This window comes from Vulpes vulpes, chromosome 7 (genome assembly GCF_048418805.1).
Source record: "Vulpes vulpes isolate BD-2025 chromosome 7, VulVul3, whole genome shotgun sequence".
NCBI lineage: Eukaryota > Metazoa > Chordata > Mammalia > Carnivora > Canidae > Vulpes > Vulpes vulpes.
Genome location: NC_132786.1, coordinates 9,382,224 through 9,404,964, shown reverse-complemented (window position 1 = coordinate 9,404,964; position 22,741 = coordinate 9,382,224). Strand labels below are relative to the sequence as shown.

Below are 22,741 nucleotides of genomic sequence, written 5' to 3'. Positions count from 1 at the left end.
ACAAAATTGCCAGTCATCATCATGGGTAGTCTGGAGGGCTTCCTTGAGGAGGTGACATCTGAGTTTTGAAAATACACAGGAGGATTCTGGCCTGTTGGTGGGGGGTGGGTGAGGATACAGAATGGCACGAAGCCTTTCATAACTCATAAGGGCACAGGGAAAAGGCAGGCTGGGACCTCACTCAGTAGTACATGGACCAGTGCAGACGGGGAGGGAGCTAGGCCTCGTTAAGACAGGGCTTGAAACAACATCCAAGGTACAAAGTCGACTTCTGCAGGCAGAGCAAATATTTCTTATTCACATAGTCCTATGTGCAGGGAACTGATTCAAGTAGCACCACAATCTAAGAGGATCTAGTTAGGTGGATTAGTCTAGTCTAGTTGGGCCTGGATGAGCACCACACAGGGAGGCTCCAATGGCCTCACAAAGCTATGGGCAAGCTCCCAGCTGCGACTTTAGAACAGAACCCCAGCTAGCAGGAGCACCATGGGAAATAGACTCAGCAGAGAGAGCCAGAACATAGTCGGAGGGCAGCACCCTGTCATCTTGCAGGCTGGTTGCTCTTTTTTTTTTTTTTTTAATAATATTTATTTATTTATTTATTCACGAGAGACACACAGAGAGAGAGGCAGAGAGAGAAGCAGGCTCCATGCAGGGACCCGGACATGGGACTCAATCCCGGGTCTCCAGGATCACACCCTGGGCTGAAGGCAGTGCTAAACTGCTGAGCCACCAGGGCTGCCCTGGTTGCTCTTTATCCTTGATCCTGAACTGATTGGGCTTTGGCTTTTTTGGGGGGACCTCAATGGAATCACCTTCCACCTTGTTCTAGCAGCGGCTTCCTAGGCAGGAATCATTGGCTGAGAACATACTCAGGATGGGAACTACCTGTGGCAGGAATGCTAGGTGTTCACCCAGCTGTTTTCCTTTTTCTCCTGGGCCCACTCCATTTCCAGCCTCCTCTGCAGGTAGGCGTGGCCGTGTCTGAATTCTGGCCAACGACATCAGGATGGGCATGTTTATGCCACTCCCAGGCCTGACCTATTAAAAACTTTCCTTACACCTTTTCTTTTTCCTTTTCCCCTTCACCAGCTGGTTGCAGGATGATCGAGCAGAGGCATCTGCGGTAGTGGATGGAGGAGCCTGTGTCCCCAGATCACCGCGTGGAAGGCTGCCTACTGCACACCCACATTTGGACTGTTGGGTGAGTGAGAACGAAAACTCTGTAGTTAAACCCTTGGGATGTGGAGCCTTCTAGTTACGTACCTATTCTGTCCATCTTCTTTCCAACCCCACCTCACCACGACTCAGTTCTCATTTCTGTTGGCCGTTCTGGGGCCTGGGGTCCTGCTACCCACTCATGTATGTATTTCCTTGAAAGCTTTGCTGCCAAAACTTCCGATTATCTTCTGCTTTGGGATCCGCATTATTAGGCCCCATGCATATGTCACCTGCCCTCTTTCCCCTGCGTGGGGACTTCATGGTGCTGACTTGCTGGGGATACCAGTCCCGTCTGCTGTCAGACGTTGGATTCTGAATTTCTGCATTCTGGCCATGCAATGACCAGAATTTCTGCGTTCTGCAGTCTGTCGCTGCAATGCCTGCCCCAGCTCCAGTGATTCGAGGTGAAAAATGGCTGATCCGGGCACTCACTTGCCTGAAAGCTCCAAGACTTGCCTTAAGGCAGCCGAACCATCTGCTGACTCTCCATGTTCACAGACAGAGCTCTCCGTAATCATCAACATGTAGCCACATTCAGCCACGCTGAGCGCCAGGAGAGATTCAGTGATAATTTAGAAAGTGCTAACATCTGACAAGCTGAGATCATGGGTGACATAAATTGATAGAGATGCTGAGATGTGAAGGACATAGGGTGGGTCGTGTCTGATTAGCGATATCAAGAGCTGCCTGCACTCAAGGGCATCTCCCACCTCCCGATGACACACGCAGTCAAGGTCTGAACGGTAGCTTGGCTCTGGGGCCCCTGCTGTGTGGCTGGGGCACCTGGCGACATGTGGATGTTAGACTGCTATCTGATGAGCTCCACACTCATTTTCATAGTGAAAGCAGATGGGATAGAGTTGGCCTAAATTGCATTATGTCACTTCCCTGCATGAAGCCTTTCCTTCGATGGCGTCCCGCTCCTTTTGGAAGGAAACAGTACATGTTTCACACGGCCCAGCAGATTTTAGGTGTTCTGACCGCTGGCTGTTCTCCTACATCGCCCAGCCTCACATTTCCCCTTGCTCCATGCCTCCCAGTCATGCTGGTCTTTATGCTCTGGTTAGGGTGCTGGGCATCTCACACAAGCTCAACAAATAAACATTGATGGATGAACGAGAGGCACAGAAGCCCCTAGAAGACTACTGCGGCCTAGTGAGAGATGATGATAATGAAAGAGCTGGGATCTGGGCAGTTCCTTCTCTAGATACAAGCTCTGTGAGATGGGACACCTAGCTTGTTTCCCGCACCAGTGAGTTCCCATTGCCTAATACTGGCTAGATGCTGGCATGTTCATTAAGCCAGTGGGGGGGTGGGGGGGAAGCCAGTGGAATGAATGTAGGAATGAACAGATGGGGCGCCTGGATGGCTCAGTTGGTTAAGTGACTGACTCTTGATTTCAGCTCAGGTCATGATCTCGGGTTCATGGGATCGAGCCCTGCCTCGGACTCTGTACTCAGCGAGGAGTCTGCTTGAGGACTCTCTCCCTCTCCCTCTGCCCCTCCCAACTCTCTGTCTCTCTCTCTCAAATAAGTAAGAATGGCTAAAGGGAGTAGTGACCAGAATGAGAAGGACTTCACAGGTGGAAACAACAGGGCTCGGTGATTAACAGGATATAGGGGTGGGGAGCTGGGAGAGAAGGAAGAGTCGAGGGTGAGCCCCAGTTTCTGACTTGGGAGGGGGAGGAGGCATGATTCACTGGCATGGGGAACACGGGACGAGGGTGAAGCATTTAACGGAGGAAGGGGGCTGTGACAATGAGTGTGGCTTTAGACATTTCAAGTCTGTTAGCATCTGCAGGGTATCTGTGGGAAGAGGACCAGTGGGCAGCTGGCTATACGTCTGAACCTCAGGATAGAGAACTGGGCCGGAGAGAACAGGTTTGGGAGTGATTGGCTCATGCTAATAAAAGCTGTGCGGGTACATGAGATCGCAGCGGGCCGGGTGGTGCGGGTGCACAATGATGTATAAAATATGGTCCCTGCCCTCACCACCAACACAAAGTCAAGATGTGACATAGACCTTAAAACTGTTCACAAACCCATCCATGTCTCCATAGCAACCTTGAAGAGAGGAGCGAGTTCTGTCCTCTCCGCTGGAGGGGAAACACACAGATGGCCACTGTCCCCACGCGGCTCCCGAGAGGGGGTGTTCGCACCTCACCTGGGCCCCCCAGTAGCGGCACCTGCAAATTCTCCTCCAGCCAGGGCAAACGTGCGACTCCTCCCACCTCTCAGCCGTGGGGGCCACAGAATGACCGAGGAGGCTGACTCAGCTCCCTCTAAGCCTCCGTCTCCCTGGTTCTGGGTCTCTGCACCCCCCGCTGCACCACAGCCATCCTGGGGGCAGCGGGGGGTAGAAGGACCCGCATGCCAAATCCAGAGATGCCTCGGTAACCACCACACTTGACCTTTCCGCGGCATTCACACCCTGGGCCGTTTCCTGCTCCCTACAACCGTTCTCCTGTGGCTTTGGTGCAAACATCCCCGACCGCATGTGCACGTGCTGGCTGGGCTCCGGAGCTCCGCTCAAGCGGCCAAACGGGCACCTTGTTTCCCCACAACCGCCTTGCGAAGTGCACACCATTATCCCCACCTCACCAGGACAACCCAGGGCTCAGAAGGGCTGCAGAGCTTTCCCACCGAGAGAGCTAAAGAACCCAGATCGCTTGAGAACAGAAAGCCACATCCTCATGCACTAACGGAGGGGTCCCTCTGTGGGGTTTCCCAGACTGGTCCTCCTCAATTTCTTTGAAAGCCCCATCTGGCACCCCATCACCCCCAGCCCCTTGCCCACCTTCTCCCCAAAGCTGCTATTCATGGCATTCCTTCCATGGCCCGCTTTTGAACACTCCACCTCTTCTCTGTGGCCAATTTATTCTTTTTTTTTTTTTTTTTTAATTTTTTTTTTTTATTATTTATTTATGATAGTGAGAGAGAGAGAGAGAGAGGCAGAGACACAGGCAGAGGGAGAAGCAGGCTCCATGCACCGGGAGCCTGATGTGGGATTCGATCCCGGGTCTCCAGGATCGCGCCCTGGGCCAAAGGCAGGCGCCAAACCGCTGCGCCACCCAGGGATCCCTGGCCAATTTATTCTTATGGCATCACCCCACCTGTCGGCAAATGGCTCTCGAAACGAAAACGACTTCCCTGCTTCGGATTTCTCTCCTGACCTGGCCGCCTCCCAAGCACCTTTACCTGTGTGGCCCCCCGGGGCTCAACTTGCTCACCACGGAAGCCACGCGAATTCCCCTCTACCCAGTCCTCCTGCCAAGTCTTTCCTGTGGTGCATGGCACACATGGGCTCAATCAATGGGGCCAGAAATTGGGGGCGCTCTCCTCAACAACCCCTTCTTCTTCCCCCCTATGCTCCATCGGTGACCCAATACTGTTGATTTTGCCTTCCCGGTAATCCCCAAATGTGGTCTCCTCTTCCCCATTTCTGGCCCTACAGCTTTATCTCGTACCTAGAGGGCCACGCAGCCTCTTCGCTGGTCTGCCCATCTCAGGTATGACCCAGCCATCTGCCTCCTGAGAGAAACTTCTCAAAGCAAAGCTAATCATGTTGCAGCTCAATTTAGGTCCTCCTCTGGCTTCCCACAGATCCTAGAATAACGTGTAAACTTTCTGGCATGGCCCACAATGGTGCGTGACCTGGCCTCTGAGTGTCTGCCCATTCGCCCTATTACTGCCAGCTTCTGAAGCCTTGGAACAAGCCTGAGCTGCGCTCCCCCTGCTAAGCACATCTGTCCCGTTCCCATCTGCTCAGTGAAATCATCCGTCCAGTCTAAGCTTATGTGTCATGTGTCCCAATTTTTTCCCAATCTCCTCCCTCCTGTTTTTTGCCCCCTTTGTGCCCTGTACATATTTATGTCATGGTACCTATTACACTGAAGCCACTTAGGTATTTACATATCTGCTTCCCTATCCCAGGAGGTGAGTTCTGGGGGCAAGACCTTGGTCTTATCCACTGGGCTTCGATTCCCGGTGCCTAGGGCTTAGCAATCGCTCAGCAAATGTTACTTGACTGAAGAAATGGATGAGCCCTCCTAATCTGACCTCACGTTCTCAGAAAGTGGACAGAGGATCTCTAAGATATTGGATGGTGTTGGGGAGGTTGTTGTTTTCCCCTTCCAAAAGGGGCCCTAGTATCTTCTGCAAGGAGATAAAGCAGCTCACAGGCCCACACCATCCCTCCATCTTCCTTAACTATAGCAACACTTTATGGTAACCCAGGGGGTAACCATAAAGATAAATGGTATCGCATCCACAGGCTGGCTTGGAGAACTATGCATTTTTAGATTTAGTGGGGAAAACACTGGGTTTCAAGCTAGAAGACTGGGGCTGAAGCCCGGCCTCCAGAATTTATTAATGTATGATTTTAGTTCTGTTACATCTCTGAGCTCAAGTCATTTCTCTCAGAGTCCAGGCATGAAAGGTCCTGCTTACCTACTCCTCAGGGTTGCTCTCGGCTCAGATGAGGTTACATGCAAATGTTCTCTGAACTTCCGTGGTGCTGGCTAAGCCCCATTGTCCTTTCACCCGGGGCCCTAGTTGGCAGGGAGAATGTGCCCCATGCCTCAAGCCTCCCAGAGACATCAGGCTTTGGGCTGGCCAGCTGGGAGTCTTCAGAGAGAAGGAAGGCACCACTTAGACATCTGCACAGGCAGTTTTTAAACACAGAGAACATGAAGGAAATACCACAGAATTTATGGAGTGAAAGCTTTAAAAAGAAACACAAGACTTAAGTCAAAACAGTTGACTCAACTCTGGGGGAGGTGTCTGCCTGGATGTAGGAGGAAAAAAAGGATGGACTTGGGGTGGGTTGAGACAGAAGGAGAAAAACTGGGGTGTCCCACCAGGTGGGCACTCCACACACAGCTCGAGGGAGGGAGAATCGAAACTGCTTCTAGCACCCACCAACCTTTTTGGAATGCACATTTTGGGGGCGGCACTACCACTTCTAAGACTTTTGCTTGGGATGTCCTTACCCAAGGCCATGGTGATATGTACAAGGATGTTCACTGCAGCCTCATTTGTGGTTGGAAACAATTCAAATGCCATTCAGTGAAGGACAGGCTAAATGAGTCACAACACATCTGTACAGTGGGATCCTAGGGAGCCAATGACATATATCTATCTCTAGCTATGACGTAGAAGGGTATGCATGCTACAGTAAGTGTACAAGACCAGTTGCAGAAAAGCATGGGTATGGCGATCTTGTTTTTTTAAAAACTATGAATATATCTAGGTTCGTATTTGCATAGAAAAGGATGTGGAAGGATATACACTAATTTGTTAACAAGAGTTCATCTCTGGGAGTTGGAATTATAAAACACTTTTTATACAGTTCTATGAAGTTGATGGTTTTTAGTTTTTAGTTTTATTTTTTATAAAGATTTTATTTATTTATTCATGAGAGACACACAGAGAGAGGCCGAGACACAGGCAGAGGGAGAAGCAGGATCCCTGCAGGGAGCTCGATGTAGGTAGGACTCGACCCCAGGACCCTGGGATTACGCCCTGAGCCAAAGGCAGATGCTCAACCACTGAGCCACCCAGGTGCCCCAAAGTTGATTGTTTTTAATAGATAGACCATTAAAAAGAAAATATTTTGAGAGTAAAGGCCTAATGCTTAATTATGGTGAGCATCATGGCGACAGACTGTCCTTTATCATGGGAAAACTCCCAAATGTTCCTACATTGTGTCATAGATTTTTAAAATTGATACATTCCTAATCATGTTACTCTGATAAAAATCCTTCATATCTCTCATATTGGACCCTTCCACTTCATCTTGGTTAATTTACTATCCATACCTAGCGTGGAAAGGATGGGATGATCTCTCCGCAGCATTGACAGCTCCTCCAAATCACAAATCACATAGAAAGGACTCTAAAAATATTAGTCAGAGGAATGAATGAGTGAACTCAGTCACTTGGGGAGCTGGCAACCCCTCAACAAAGTCAGACATCTTTGAACTGGCTGCTAATACTCAAAGGTTCTCTGTGAACAGGGCGGGACCTGTGCCAGGTGCATGGGGTGACGTGAGGAGTGTATTCTAGATGAGTCTGAAGAGAAGCTGGGCGACCCAGGTTCTAGAACTAGGCAGCTGTGGGACTTGGTACCAGTCACTTTCCCTTTCTGGGTTCTTTTTTATTCCTTCCTCTGTAAATCATAGTTGGGTTTGGTCAACATTTCTCAAAGCACGTTCCTAAGAACACTACATCTGGGATGTGTTCATGAATGCCCCTAACAAGAATTTGTGGTCAAACACAATGCTGCTCTCTGCATGCCACTCTCGGAGCTTCACCATGCACATTGGCCAGTTCAAGTCTTTTTCAGGAAATAAGCTAACTTACACCAGCATTTTCTCATATTTATTTCACCTTGGAGTCCTAAAAATAAAATTTTTTTCATGAACATCTCCTTGACTGGCCTTCGTAATATCTGAGGTCCTTCCAACTCTCTGAATCCATGGCCGTGACGACTTGCTTCCTCCACACCCACTTGCTCTGCCCCCAAGCCCCATCCCATGGCTCCTGTGATTGAAAGCGTCGCATCTCAGATGACTGTTGATGAAGCATAGCTCTGTTTTGTGAGGGGGGGGGAATACACAGATCCTTTAACATCTCAGCACAGTCCTGATCAAATGCAACAAACGACATGTGGAATATGAGGAGAGTCATGGACATCCAAAAGGGCTGGGCAGGAGCATGAGACACTTGGGGTGCAGCTGTTGGGGGCACCTCAGTAGGAATGCAAAACAGGGAGGCAGGGCAAATGGCCAGAGAAAAGGGAAGTATTGTGTGGTTTGTATCATATTTGTGGCTGTGGCTCATCTGTTCCTCTGTATATTGATGCCTTCCATATTGGAATATAATCTTTTGATTAGGAGAATGGACTTTGGAGTCATGTGTCCCATGTCTTAGTTTCTTTTCTAAAAGGGGGTTAATAGAAAGCTTGGCTTCATCGTGCTGTTTAAGAGGATTGAACGAATTAACACATATGAGTGAATGCTCTTAGAATAAGAACTGGCCCATAGTTAGTGCTCCATAAATGGCATTTTTGTTATCAATCATTATTATTTATGTTTTCAGCGAAGATTCCTCTCTGACTTCACAGCTCCACTCAGATGGCCCCCAGGCATCTCAGACTAAACAGGACCCAAGCCAAACTCTTGATTTTTCCCACCAATACTCCATCTTCCCCACCTCAGTGTCACCTCTATGTATACACCCACAGCTCAAGTCAGGAGCCCAGGAGTCAGACTTGTTTCCTCCTCCCCCTTCCTCGCACATCCAATCCGTCAGGACATTCTGCGGTCTACTCCTGAATATATTTCAAATTCCTCTACTTCTTTCTACGTCCACTCCTGCTCTGTCTGCAGGCTCATCTTAGGATGCATGAAGAGTCTTCTAAGTGGCCTCCCCGCTCTTCCTCTTGCTCCTTCCCACAAGTTCTCCACGTGCAGCCAGAATGCTTTCACCAAACATAAATACAAGTATGTTAAAACCCTAAGTGGCACATAAAATGGAGCCCACGCTTCTCACTGTGGCTTTGTGCTGTCTAGCCTCTGTTGACAGTCTCCATCTCTTAGGGAAGCGATGTCTCCCCGAGCTGGCCCATCTGCTCCAGCAGGACTGCCCTCTTTCCAGTTCCCACACACAGGAATTCCTTCCCACCTTAGACCCTTTATCTGTGTCACCCATTTTTGCCCAGAAGGCTTTGCCCATGGCCCTTTCCCTAGTGGACTCCTCTCCAGCTGAGAATCGCAGCTTCAAGCTTTTCCTTTCCAGAGATTTCCCCTGCAACACTCTCTTAGCGGGGTCCCCCCAGCTCTTCCTACTCATACCCTGTGTTCATGACCTTCACAGCACGGCTCTCAACTTGCAATTACTTATTTATTTGTCTCCCTGTTTGTTGTCTATCTCTCCCGAGAGAAATTTTCCCGGAGTCTGGTACTACTTCTGTTTTTCAAACACTGTACACTTAGCCCAGAGCCTGGTCCCCCATACATATTGATGAATGGATGAATATCATGGTGACCGAATGACTCTCTCTCCGAGACACCCTCCCCATTACTGAAAGTGTAGTACACTGACTAATAAGCGAAAAAATGATTCAGTCTACTTCAGTCAGATAAGCTCAGAGCTAGAACAAAGGACACGTGCATGAGCCTATGGACATGCTTTTAGACATGTGAGAAATCCTGCAACTCATGATGAGAGTGCTGACACAGGGCAAGATCTTTGGTCTATTCCATTGGCCAGTCACCAAAGACCCCCTGGGTCCTAGGAACCAATAAACTTTGTGGGATGGATGTCCTCAGTTCCATCAGCATTTTCCATCAGGCTGATATCTGACCCCAAATTTTTCTGGGATATTCAGGGTCTCTGGATCCCGTGTCTTCAGTGAATTATGAATTAAGTTTTTGAAGGGGAGTCTTTCTTCATAGACAACTCAAGGGAATCTATGGTTGTAACCATTTCACGTCTCTCGGCAAACATGGGACCAGTTCTGCTGCTAATTCCCAGGGAAGTTAACATAAATGTTTATTGACAGGGCGGTCCTCAAGAAAATAAAGTTGCTGATTCATTGCCTTACACTGAAACCCTGTGTTTTTTCCCTCCTCTTCCTTCCTCTTTATAAGGAGACGCTCTGACGGAGAGTACATTTTGGGGACCCACTTGATATGATGCGGTCTTGGTTGCCTAGTCCTTCTTCTCTCTGCAGATTGTGGTCCCTGTAACAGCAGGAGGACCAGGCTCCCTCTTTCCTCTGGAGGACCAGTCTTCTAGGGACTCTGAGGAACAATGGAAGTCTTGAGTTTTCTCAAACTGGAAGTGAATGGCCCCATGGTGACAGTGGCCCTCTCTGTGGTCCTCTTGGCCCTCCTGAAATGGTAAGTGCAGCCAGCAGGTTCCCATGACTGTGACACTGTCAGCAACAGCAGCCCTGGAGCCTCGCTGGAGCCAGGGCGGGGTATGTGGGAGTGTGTTTTTCTTCTTTTCTAATCTAGAGGGAGTTGAGTATTAACACAGCTTCAGAATTAAAAGCAAACAGCCAGGTTAATCTTTTGCTAAAATGCAATGAGATCGAGGTGTCAGGAAAGGCTGGTGATTCAGTGACGGAGAACGCTACACATAATTAAGTTTGAAAGAGATGGAAAAAGAAACACATTGGAGAGATTTGGGGAGAAGTATTTTCTCGTACATGTCATTTCTTCTCACTTCACTTTTCTGAGATCCTCTCCCTGTGGCAGATATACTGCGGCTTCGGCCTCTCGGTTCATATGACATTAAAAACAAAAAGGACATAGGAGCTGTCTGGCATCGTGGGCCACTTTGCAGGAGGCCACTGACAGGGTTTTCTGTAGGTGGAAGGACAAAGTGGTGGAACTAATTTCCTAGTTTTCTGATATTTGATAGAAGGGAATGGTTTCTGATGAATGGAGTGTGTATAGTGCCCACACTGCACTCCCTGAAAAACTCTCAGATTTGAACTGAGGGCAGTTCCCTGTTTCTGGTTAATTCACAGGAGGCTTCTTGGAGTCTGGCCCTGTCGAAGGCCTGCGTCTGTAGATGGACGGGCCCGCAATATGCTCCATTAATGCATATTCACCTGGCGGGTTAAACTTACTACAGCTACCCACTCCATCCAAAGCACCTGGATTTAGGTGGCTCTGGTTTTTGAGGGGAAAGTGGAAAAATTAATGGGGAACTCAAGTTTGAACAGAATTTCAATTTATGTTTCCGGTGGTAATAAAGCCTCCCCTAGATTAATAACTGGGAAAGCACTTTGAAAAGCATCAAGCATTATGCAAATGTGAGGTATTATTCTTTTGGAATTTGCATAGCTGAAAATGGAATTCACGTTTGATGTTCTAGGATGATGAAATGACTTCTTGGAAATTGGCTCTGAAACCCAGCTTCAGTCCCAGTGCTGTTTTTGCTTTTTTAACTGGTTTAATTATCTTTTGAACTTTTCTCAGTATAGCTTATCTTGCCTTGAAACCAGCCACATGCAAATCCAGGAGCAAGGAGCAGTTCTCATTCCCTGCCTCGCCGCATTCACCCATCTCAAAGTGCTCCCATGCTCAGGGCTGCACACACCACAGTGCAGACACATAGTAGGTGCTTAGTAGGTGTCAGCCAGCATCATTAACCACCATCTCTGTCAGCTAACTGCAGAGGAAAGGAAGTTGTTAGTGCTTCAGGTATATTTTAAATTTCTCCTTAATACGATTATGAATGTATTTTCCCATCAAGAGCTATGCTCTGACTGTGGTTCTCAAAGCGTGTCCCACCTGGATCTTCCAGGTGGTCTCACAGCATTAATGCTCATATTAGACACTTTTCTACACATTTCTGTTTTTGTTGTGGGTTTTTTTTCTTCCACTTCTCTGTTCTCAGCTCCCAGCTCAATGCCTGACTTACACCATGGCCTCGATAAATGTTTGATGAACGAATGAATGAATTGCATACGTTAATGTTGCTCTGGTCATGGAAGGGGGCATGTGTCCTGACTGATAAGCTGCTGTAACTGGATGTTTATAATCAGTGTAGATCAGGGAGTCACGGACAATGACACTGTACCATTCAGCCAGGCAGCTGTGCATTTGTAATCTACTCCCGGGGCCATATTAATAACCTGGGTCAAAGACACAGAGATTAGATAAAGGCACGAAGCAGAGGTGGTAAATAGGAAGTGAAAGCTGACTTCCATTTGTTATCTCAGAAACATTTGTTGATCTGTTCATGTATGCCAGGCATGGAGCGGAGGCTCTCTGGTACAAGGTCAGGAAACAGGAGGTTGGGATCAGATGTCCAAGACAGGGGGATACATGGAGGTTCTGGGGTAAGCATGGTGTCTGGAGAGAAGAATGCTGAAAGAGAGCAGGTGACAGAAGAAGGTGGCTCTGGCCGTGGCTCTGGATCCTGGGGTCTATCCCTTGATCCAGCTCAAGGTAACCATCTTCAGGCTCTCAACCCTCCTCTTCCCAGGCAAGGCTCTAGGTAGCCTCTGAGCAACGGACTCCCGCTTGAATGTGGTGGGGCCTCCCTCCTGCTCCATTCTCTTGAGAGACACTTGTGGGAGAGAGAGGGGTGCTCAGAGAAAGCTGGGGGTGGACAGATCCCCACAGCCAGCTCACTCCTAAGAAGAAACCGTGGAGGGCGGCATGTCATGACTGTTCAGACTCCTTTGTCTTTCCTTTGAGAGTCATCTTTGCCATTGGGCCAGGTAAGATTGTCACAGGGAGCCTTAACTCTGAGAGAATAAAACTATGAGGATTACTTCTTGCCTCCTCAACCAGCCTGTGAGTTCTTGCAAGGGAGGGGTGAGGTCTCACATCTCTTTGCAATTCCAGAAATTTCTATTCATGGCACAGATGTTCTTCTAGCATTTGGTTCAATGGGGGTAGAGTTAAGAAGTACACATTCATCAGCCTAGCACCCAGGCCTTAGGGTTTAGCTCATGCCCTTCCAGGGGCCTCCTCTCCCCCATCCCTCCCCCATATCCTGTTCAGAGAGCCATCATGTTGCTATATGCGTCCTTCCTTTGCCCTTGCAAGTCTCCATGCTTGGAATTCCCTTCCTCTTCTCTTTCCTTCAGTGCTAAGTTCAGGGACATCTCAGGGAAGCCTCTTCTGTTTGTCCAGGGCACTTCCAAGCCCCTACCAAGTGCTGCTTTTATCATATCTCTCATCACCCTCCACTTCCCTGCTCCCCAAACCCCAAAGCCCAGCAGGTAACATTGGTGCATAATAAATGTTAGCTGAAGGCTAGTTCCAGCCTCTGATTTCTGCTGGTATTTTTCTTGCTGGTTTTTCTCTTAGCCTTCACAGATCAGTACAGATCTTAACAGTTTTGCCCACAGGATTCACCCATTTTCCTGAAAACCTGTTGTATTTTCAGTTCATACCAACCTGGTAACCCCTTTTTAAGCTGTTGCAGGTGGACTGTTTTTGTATCCCTACCCACCTTGTAGAAGAGAGACCATGCTGTGTACTTAATAAAGACTTCTTAATTATGAAGTGTGTATGTGAATTTGGAAAGAAGAAGACAAAAGAGTCCATTTCATGTAAAAAGAGATCATTATAAAATAGGCAAAACATATTTCAATAGTCTTCCTCAAAGTGCATTTGACACAAATTTCAACAATGCTTATTTAAATTGACAGGTGACTGAGTAGTATGAAGGGGCATATCAGATCAGGGCTGTTCCACTGGGGCTGAGATGGAGCAGGCATATAGAATATATTAGCTAGAAGTACATGAAGCACATACAAAGGTGATTAACACACCTGACAAGACATTTTAAAAGCTCTTTTTTTTGTGTAAAATTGTTTGAAAGTCTTACTTCTGGAAGAGATTTGATGTACAAGAAAGAAGTTGTGTCAACTGAATATGGCTAGAGGTAACCTTAACTCCTAGCGTATTTCAAGCACATCTAATACTTGGCAATTGGATTCCCATTGATTAAGATTCCTTTATTCTTTAAAAGAGTATAAGGAAGTGGCCCAAATATTAACAGTGGTTTCTTCTTCCTTGGTGGGGTTATGGATGATATTTATTTCTTTTTTAGTTTTTCTAGATCTGTCACATTTCTTTAATGAGTATGAATTACTGAGCAAAGACTACAAAATAAAAATAAAGAAAGAAAGAAATTTTATTTAAAAGAGGAGGAAATGGCTCTTCTCTAGTAGTGAAGAGGAAACCAGTTGGATGTTTTGGGTGTGGAGATTTCAGGACTATAATTTCATTATTTCTACCAACAGAGGAGAGTAGAAGGGGAATCTGTAGTAATGGGAGAGCTTCTTGACTAATGAGGCAGTGTGAAAGGTAAACTGTAGCAGTTTCATTAAGTAGCTAAATAGTCAAAGCAGATAAATATATGACTACACTAGCAGCTGAGAAGTGCTGTCTTGGAAAGATGCAAGGGCTTTTAATGCCAGGCTGCATTTAAAGCTCAGGAGCCCGAGACTCAGAGGTATGAATTGAGTGGTTGTTAGAGTAGGAATCAGGAGGCTTTAGGATTCTGATCAAGTCTCATTCTAAGACCAGGTTAAGGTAAAATGTTATGGGTGATTATGAAGACTTAAGACTAGATTCTAATACTAAGCCCAGACCATATCTAGTAATCTAGATATTGAGTCCTAGACCATATTTAAAAGAAACCATTGCTCCTTGGGAGGCAAGGAAGGCTTAATATCCACAAATCACTCAACATGACATACTACACTAGCAGAATGAAGCAAATAAAACATATAATCATCCCAATACATGCAGAAAAAGTATTTGACAAAAGTCAACTTCCTTTCCTGATAGAAATTCTCAATGAATTCCTGTAAAAGGAATATACTTCAATATGATAAAGATTGTATAGGACAAGCCCACAGCTAACCTTATACTTGGCAGTGAAAAGATGAAAGCCTTCCCTCTAGGATCAGAATAAAACAAGGATGCCCATTATCACCACTGCTATTCAACAGAAAGTTGGAAGTCCCAGACAGAGCAATTAGGCAAGAAAAAGAAATAATAGGACCCCAAACTGGAAAGAAGAAGTAAAACTGTCTCTGTTCATAGATAACATGATCTTAAGTATAGAAAATGCTAGAGACTCCATCAAAAGCTGTTAGAACTAACACATGAATTCTGTTAAGTTGCAGGATCAAACATACAAAATCAAACATACAAAAATCTGTTGCATTGCTTTATACTAACAACAAACTGTGCAAGAAGAAATAAAGAAAACAATCCCAGTTACAATAGCATCAAAAAGAATAAAATACTTAGGAATAAATTTAACCACGCAGGTAAAAGATGGGTACACTGAAAATTATGACACTGATGAAAGAAACTGAAAAAGACACAACTGAAAAAGATATCCTGTGTTCATGAATCAGTTAGATAGATATTGTTAGAATGTCCATACAACCCAAAGTAATCTAGAAATTCAATGCAATCTCTATCAAAATTTCAACACCATTTTCCACAGAAATAGGAAAAAAAAATCCTAAAAATTTTATGGAGCCATAAAAGCAACGTTGAAAAAGAAGAGCAAAGCTAGAAGCATCATACTTCTGGATTTCCAACTATATTACAAAGTTATAGAAGTCAAAATGGTATGGTTCTGGCATAAAAAGAGCCACATAGACCAATGGAATAGACTAAGACATTCAGAAATAAACTCATGCATATACGGTCAATTAAGTTTTGATAAAGGAGCCAAAAACACACAGTGGAAAAAGGATAGTCTCTTCAATAAATGATTTTGGGAAAATTGGAGAGTAACATGCAAAAGAATGAAACTGAACCCTTACTTTCACTATATGCAAAAAAAAAAAAAAAAAAAAAAAAAAAAAAAAAAAAAAAAGCTCAAAATAGCTTAAAGACTTAAATGTAGACCTGACACTGTAAAATTCCTAAAAGAAAACATAGGGGATAGCTTTTTGATAATTTGTCTTGGCAATGAGGTGTTTTTTTTTTTTTTGATATGATACTAAAAGCACAAGCAACAAAAGCAAAAATAAACAAGTAAGAGTACATCATCCTAGAAAGTTTTTGCACAACAAGGAAAACAGTCAACAAAGTGAAAAGACAACCTACAGAATGGGTGAAAATATTTGCAAATCATATATCTGAGATGGGGTTAATATCCAAAATATATAGTAGCAATAGTAACAAAACAGAACAAAATAACCCACTCAAAAAATGGGCAAAGGAACTCAACAGACATTTTTCAAGGAAGACATACTAATGGTTAACAGGTATAGGAAAAAGTGACTAACATTACTAATTATCATGGAAATACAAATCCAAGCCGAGAGTAATCACTTCGCACTTGTTAGAATGACGATCATCAAGAAGACAAGAGATAACAAGGGCTGGTGAGGATGTGGAGAAAAGGGGACGCTCGTGCACTATTGGTGGAAACATACTTTGGTGTAGCCACTGTGAAAACAGTAGGAGGTTCCTCAAAAAATTAAAAATAGAACTACCACACGACCCAGCTCCTACTCATGAGTATCCAAAGGAAATGAAATCAGCATCTTGAAGGGATATCTCCACTCCCATGTTTGTTCAGCATAATTCACAATAGCCAAAAGATGGAAACAAATGTTATTGACCCATGAATGGTTATATTGTGGTCTATGTGGACAATACTATATTATTCAGCTTTAAAAAAGAAGGAAATCTGCCATTGGTGACAATGTGGAGAAACTTGGAGGACATTATGCTACATGAAATAAGCCAGACACAGAAAGACAAAAATGGCATGATCTCACATATATGCACAATCTAAAAAGTCAACTCGTGGATACAGTGAGTAGAATGGTGGTTGCCAGGGACTAGAACATGGGAGAAATGAAGAGATGTTGGTCAAAGGGTACAAACTTTCAGTTATAAGATGAATACGTTTTAGAGATCTAATGCACAGCATTAGTAACTATAATAATAATGTAGAATATGTGAAATTTGCCAAGAAGGTCATCTTAAGTGTTCTCACCACACGCACGCAGATGGTAACTATGTGAGGTGATGGAAATGTTAGCTTAATTGCGGTAATCATTATACAAGGTATACTTATATCAAACATCAAATTGTATACCTTAAATATATACAATTTTCATTTGTCAATCATACTTCAATAAGGTAGCAAAACCAAACAAAACACCCCTGGGCTGGAATACAGAGCCCAGCTGAGAACTCTTGAGTTTGTCCGAGCAAGGAAGCCACATCAGTGTTCCCTGGTATAATCAGAGGGAGAGGGAGAGGGAGAGGTATCTAGCTGCAGAATGAGGGTATTTGAAGATCAGTTTGGCTACCATTTCCCAAGTTCTGTTCATAAAAATGTTTGGGAAATTAAATATAAGGTAAGACTTCTTGGAGATTCATAGCATACCAAGGGGCTGAAAAGTTCTGCAGTAAAGAAATCTCTTTAACTTCATTTGACCCAGTTTCCCCTGAATGTATTGGATTAAGAAACGCTGAGTATGGCCATAGCAACAAGGGCGATCTCAACTAGCTGAGACTGTTCCTTGACAAGGGTGTGTTGGTGGTGGTCAGGCAGCCGCACAGCCTGGTGGAAACGGAGCGGCTGCTGACCAGAGGAATAAAACCTCAGAATGATCCGTTTGCAAGCTTTGAGGCTCTAGGGTTGATGATGTTTACTTCAGGCCATAGATGATATGGAGTCTAGAGGGCAAAGGAGGGCCAATGCACGGGCCGGCTCCAGTTCAGCATCAAAGTAAACAAACAACCACAGCTGTCTGGCAGTGGCAGGAACGCTGCCCTGGGAGGTGGGGAGTAGCCCTCGACACCCACCAGGAGTGCCACCAAAGCACTTCTTGCATGGTGTGGGGCATTTGGCACAGATGACCACCGAATGCCTTCTGGATCTAGACTCCAAGCATGGGCAGGTCTGTACGAACCAGCTACTGCTGGTGAGAAGCAAGTCAGATAAAACACAAGTGGTCCACTAGGAACTGCTCCCTCTTCCTCACTCATCCTCAGCAGTAGTTCCCATGGAGGGGAGAGAGTGTCCTGGGAGCTGGGAAACATTCTCACAAAGCAGTTTTTGGGGGGCTTCATTAGGCTGTGTGCAGGACTCTCTTCTTGCCTTCTAGCCCTCACTCCTCAGAATTTCTGGGTAGCCAGCCTATCAGAGGTGGCTTTGGGAAGCAGAAGGGTCTCAGGCTGGGTCTGGAAATATAAGGAAGAATTGATGGCAGAGGAGAGGAGGGAGAAAATTCCAGGTGAGGAAGAGTCACCATGTCAGGGTGTGTAACATTTGGTAGAACAAAACATTAAGGGTGTGAATAATGGACACATTTTAGAAATACATTTTAAAGGCCATGGATAATTTCCAGTGCCCTAGAGCATCTACAGAGGGATGCATGCTATTTCCATTTTTTAATTTTTTGCACTTTTTGTTTAGGATATGATGCGTACTTTGGTTTAATAACTCAGCGATGAGCTTGGAGATAAAATTGAACCTGCTTAGGAAAACTAGGTCTGTGCTTCCTCGAGGACCATTTCGCAGAATATTATTTTTTGTTTTCTCTCTTTTAAATAGTTATACACAATATTCCTAGCCTTCCCCTCACTTTATTGATTTTCCAGAACGAGAGTACGAGGCGTGACTATAAAGTAACGTGACTGATTATTTTAGCATACACACCAGAACTTATACAGCCAAATGAATTTTATGACCTTCAAAGGCATTTTCCTGATAGGCTAAACCTTTGCAGCAGATATGCCACTATCAGAAAACGCAGTCTTAGCACTTTTCTTTAGGAATGGTCCTTGGTGTCTAGAGGCAATCTTTTGACAGCCTCAAGGCAACCAATTGTCCTCTGTTTTAAGAATAGATCGATTTTTTTTTTTAACCAGTCCAAATTTTGGCAGATTGGTGATTAGACAGGCAATATTAGTTTCAACTCAAAATAAAAGGTGATTCTAGAACAATAAGGCTTCTTGTTTACTCAAGAGGTTTTTGTATCAGGAAGCCAGGGGATGCTGTTAAGGAGCCACACTCACGGGGCATATGCATTGGTTCTTTGCTTTTGATTTTAAGGAAATTAACAGCAATAATCTTAATACTTGTGGTCATACTTTCTCTTATCTTGTGAGAGTTTGGGCTTCTCCTAGCATCCACTCTTTGGGAAGAGATGAAAGAAGAATCTCATTTGTTCTATAAACAAAGCAAATAATCGGATTTATGTTGGTGCCTCCCTGTGATGCTTGAGTATATGCTTGGTGCTGTTGTCCCTGGGAGAACAGTGGCTCTTCCAGAAATAAAGTTACTGACTGAACCCTTCCCTCCACCCCTGGATACCATAATAACAACCATCTTCTGGGCTGTCATTTGCCACTGAGGATAAGTGCCCTGTCTTTGGGAACCTGAGCAGCGTTACAGGGATTTGTATATATAACGTGTATCTGAACATGGGGATGGAACTCTGGAGAGAGAAGGGACAGGGAACAGTTGTTCATATTGCTGTGCATCGGTGTTTCAATTATTAAGAGCCACCTTGTTCCTGGTTTGCCGGAAATATGTGACATTGCACAACTTCTTTGAGGATGGGTAAGGGTGGAGTGTTGGCTAAGTGGGGAGATCCCCCACGCCCTTGGGTCTCCTTGTCTTCCATCTCCTGGCAGAGTCTGGCGCTGGGCCACACTGCAGGGTCATCCTCAACTTCTATATGTCCTTGCAAAAATGTGTCTTTAGGTTTCAGCTCAGCAGACAGCAATTCCTGAACGTGTCCCAGGAAGGGGACAGCTCTTTCTTTGCTCAAAGGCACCTGGATGGCCTGAAAGCAAAGCCAACCTCTACACATAGTGGCTTCAGCCAAACCCCTGTTTTCTGAGCACTACACACAGACACCCCGGGGAGAGCCAGCACCGTGCACCAAAACCAGCCTCTGCCTCCACATTTCAACTGCAAGTTGCCCTAAAACTCTCCCCTGGCATTCCCCTCCTGCTGGCACACAATATGCCTATTCTCTTCCCTGCTCCTGCTCACTCATCACAGTCCCTGCTGTCTGGATGTCCTCCTCTCTCTGTTTACATCCTGGCCATCCTTCCAAACCTTGCCAAAGGCCACTCATCTAGAAGGTCACCTTGACCAGGCTAGCCCTGAGGAGCTCTGCCCACCCGGAACTTCCATAGTGCCCCGTGGTCTCTAGAAGTCACCTTGGTATCTACCATGTTATTTCATTGTGGATGCATGTGTCCTACCTTCCTAGCCTGGCTCTAAGCCCCTGAAGGCAGGGCTAAACCTTAAGCCAGTGAATGCCTTGGGCACAGTAGGTACTCAGTAAACATCAGTGATGGTCACTGAGATGACCATGTGAGATGCCTCAGGTCACTGAGATGCACGTGTGGGCCTTTGAGTGCCGAGGATGGCTGGGTCAATCTCCCTCTGACTTGCTTGCACACTAGTGGCCCCGTGTTCCCAATGCCTAGCAGAATGCCTTGCACGTGGCTCATGCAAAGAGTAAATAAATGACTTCTTTGTTCACACACTCATTGAATGCTGAAGGTTTTCAAGGCTGCGCGCTGGTTCTCCCTCATTGATGTGCAGTGGATAACATTCTCATGAATTCAGATAGATAAAGCAATTGTCACATTCGAAATTGAAGAGCAGGTCTTGGATGCAAAAGGAGAGAATGGGACAGAATGTAGGACATGGCCATTTAGAGGTGGCATATCGGGGATCACAGAGCTCTTGGGGTCTGACCAGGGCACCCTGACAATCCTGCGGTGGTGAGGGGGTGATAGGAGGCATCCAGCCCCCAGAAGAGAGGCATGAAAGGACAAACACTTCCTCATTCACAGTCCTATTGAACACTAATCCCCAGTTTAAAGCAATGCTATCTAAACTCTTTACCAACATCCACTGTTTATATTATTTCCCCATAGGTCCCATTGTCTAAATAACAATGCATATTTAAGTAATGATTGATTTTCCCATTTTAATCATTCCAAGACAATGATAGAAGCTCTGCCAATGAGAATAGCTGATCAATGAGATAACCAGCATTAGTGTACCAAGTTATATTTCCGCTCCAAAGCAAAGAAACTTGGCATTTTCATTAACCTGCGCAATCTTATTGTCAATAACTGCGCGATTTACATTAGACCCTTTGAAATGTTGGAAATATCTCATGTATCCCCTTCCTGTCTTGGCAAATCAATAGGCAGCTGGGAACCCCAGGCTGTAAACATTGTAAAGCATAGTCAGTTATATGTTTAAGTGTTTGAATTCTATTTGTAACAGAGAGTGACCAAAATTGGGAACATCATCTCATGACAAAAGGGATGATAATGGAAGGTAATTGGAAAGTTCTCAGGAGAACTATGGCACCGTGCAAATCAGCTAGGCCTTTCTAGTTTAGGACAGATACACTTTTTCCACCAGAAAAAGTCATTTCATCCTTGCTAGTTTCCTCATTAATAAGAGAGGGCTGACAGTCCCTGCCTCTCGGCATATGGCACCTTTCTACCTGGCCACCCAGGCCAGCTCTCGCTCACCCTTAACGGTCAGCCAATCCACATTCTTGCCAGTCTTGTTTCCTAAGGGGTCCTTGAATTGTTCTTTCCTCTATCTCTGCTCTTGTTCTACTGTAATCCAGGATTTCGAGAATATCCCTTGGCAGGAAATAGCCTCCCAACTGGTTTCCCTGTCTCCTGCCTGTGTCCCTCAAATTTGTCCTGTAACTCTACAGCCAGAATAAACACCACAGGAGCTCACCACATAAACCCTGTCCTGCATAAAACCTGTCCATGGTGCCCTTCCCACTCAGGGAATGAAGTCTCCCTAGCCTGCTGTGCCCACCCCACTCCACCCCACCCTCACCACCCCACCAGGCTCCTTCCCCCTCTGCCTATTCATCTCCTTTTGCCTCTCACCCAACACTCTCCTTTCTGGTGCCCAAAGTTCCTTCCAGACACCATGTTGTTTACCACCCATTTCCTTCCTTCTACTGGGGTGCCCTCCCCTGCTTTGTTCAGGTGAGAGCTTCTGCATTCCCTGTGCCCCTGGCCCACTGCACCTGGTCCCTTCTCTCACTTACCACTTATCTAAGGTGAGCTCCTCAAAGGTGAGCTCCTCAAAGGACTGGGCCTTACACACCTTCCTCCTCGAGGGCTTAGCATCATGCCCGGGCCACTCAATACATTTCTATTGGGTAAACATTCACTCAATTTTCTGTTGAGTCAAACCAAGCTGGGAGATAATATATACAATTTGGTGCACCACGGACTTGGCATATATAGACTCCCAATACATGCTAGTTGTTCTTTGCTGCTCTGAATATTATCACAGAGAATTTCCATTCATTTCTGGCTGCCTACCACTGCAACCAGCTACCACTCTTATTTGTTATATAACAAAATGTCGTTGACTTGAACTCTGGATCTTAACAAAAGATTCTGTCTTTCTAATTTAAGCTAGCCTGGGCTGTGGGTGAAGTTCATCTCTGTAAGGGAAGAGTTGCTAAACAAAATCATAACGCAAAGGTGACTGTGGCAACCTCTTAGGAAAGCAAAGGACCTTTGAGCACTTTGGCAGTGCATTCGTTCTTCAACACTGTCTTTGAAAACTCACTAAAAACCACTTCACTCTTGGCTGCCCTTCTGCATTTGTGCAATGACCCAGAGCTTGAGCTTTGGAACCAGATTGCCTGGATTCAAACCCTGGCCAGCCTCGTAAACTTAAGCAAGTTTGTAAGGTCTCTGTGTCTCAGTGTCCCCATTTGTAAAATAGGGATAGTAACTGTGCTTACCTCATAGTACGTTTGGAAGAGTCAATGAGTTAAGACATGGAGTAGACTTGCCAGGCCCAGTAGCATTCAATAAGTGATAGCTATTTATTATCTGATTACTGCAGGCTTTTAGTCAACAATAATTATGTAGCTCCTGGGTAGATAGCTCATGATTTTATTTTTAATTAATGTATTAATGAATTTTAACACCACTCAGAATTCTCCCATGATCTTCAGGAATGCGCTGA

General features: G+C 45.5%; 1 protein-coding gene across 3 annotated transcripts in view; it reads left to right on the top strand.

The window, feature by feature from the left end:
- The first annotated feature begins 1,074 nt into the window (after positions 1–1,074).
- TBXAS1 (thromboxane A synthase 1) overlaps positions 1,075–22,741 on the top strand; it is a 162,707-nt gene continuing 141,040 nt past the window's right edge. For 2 of the 3 annotated variants that reach the window (XM_025982179.2, XM_072762894.1), the window contains exon 1: positions 9,859–10,125. In XM_025982179.2, coding sequence (XP_025837964.2) covers positions 10,037–10,125 — 89 coding nt within the window. In that variant the 5' untranslated portion in view covers positions 9,859–10,036. Of the gene's footprint in view, positions 1,205–9,858; positions 10,126–22,741 lie in introns of those variants that run through there. The other variant, XM_025982180.2, reaches the window with a different exon arrangement.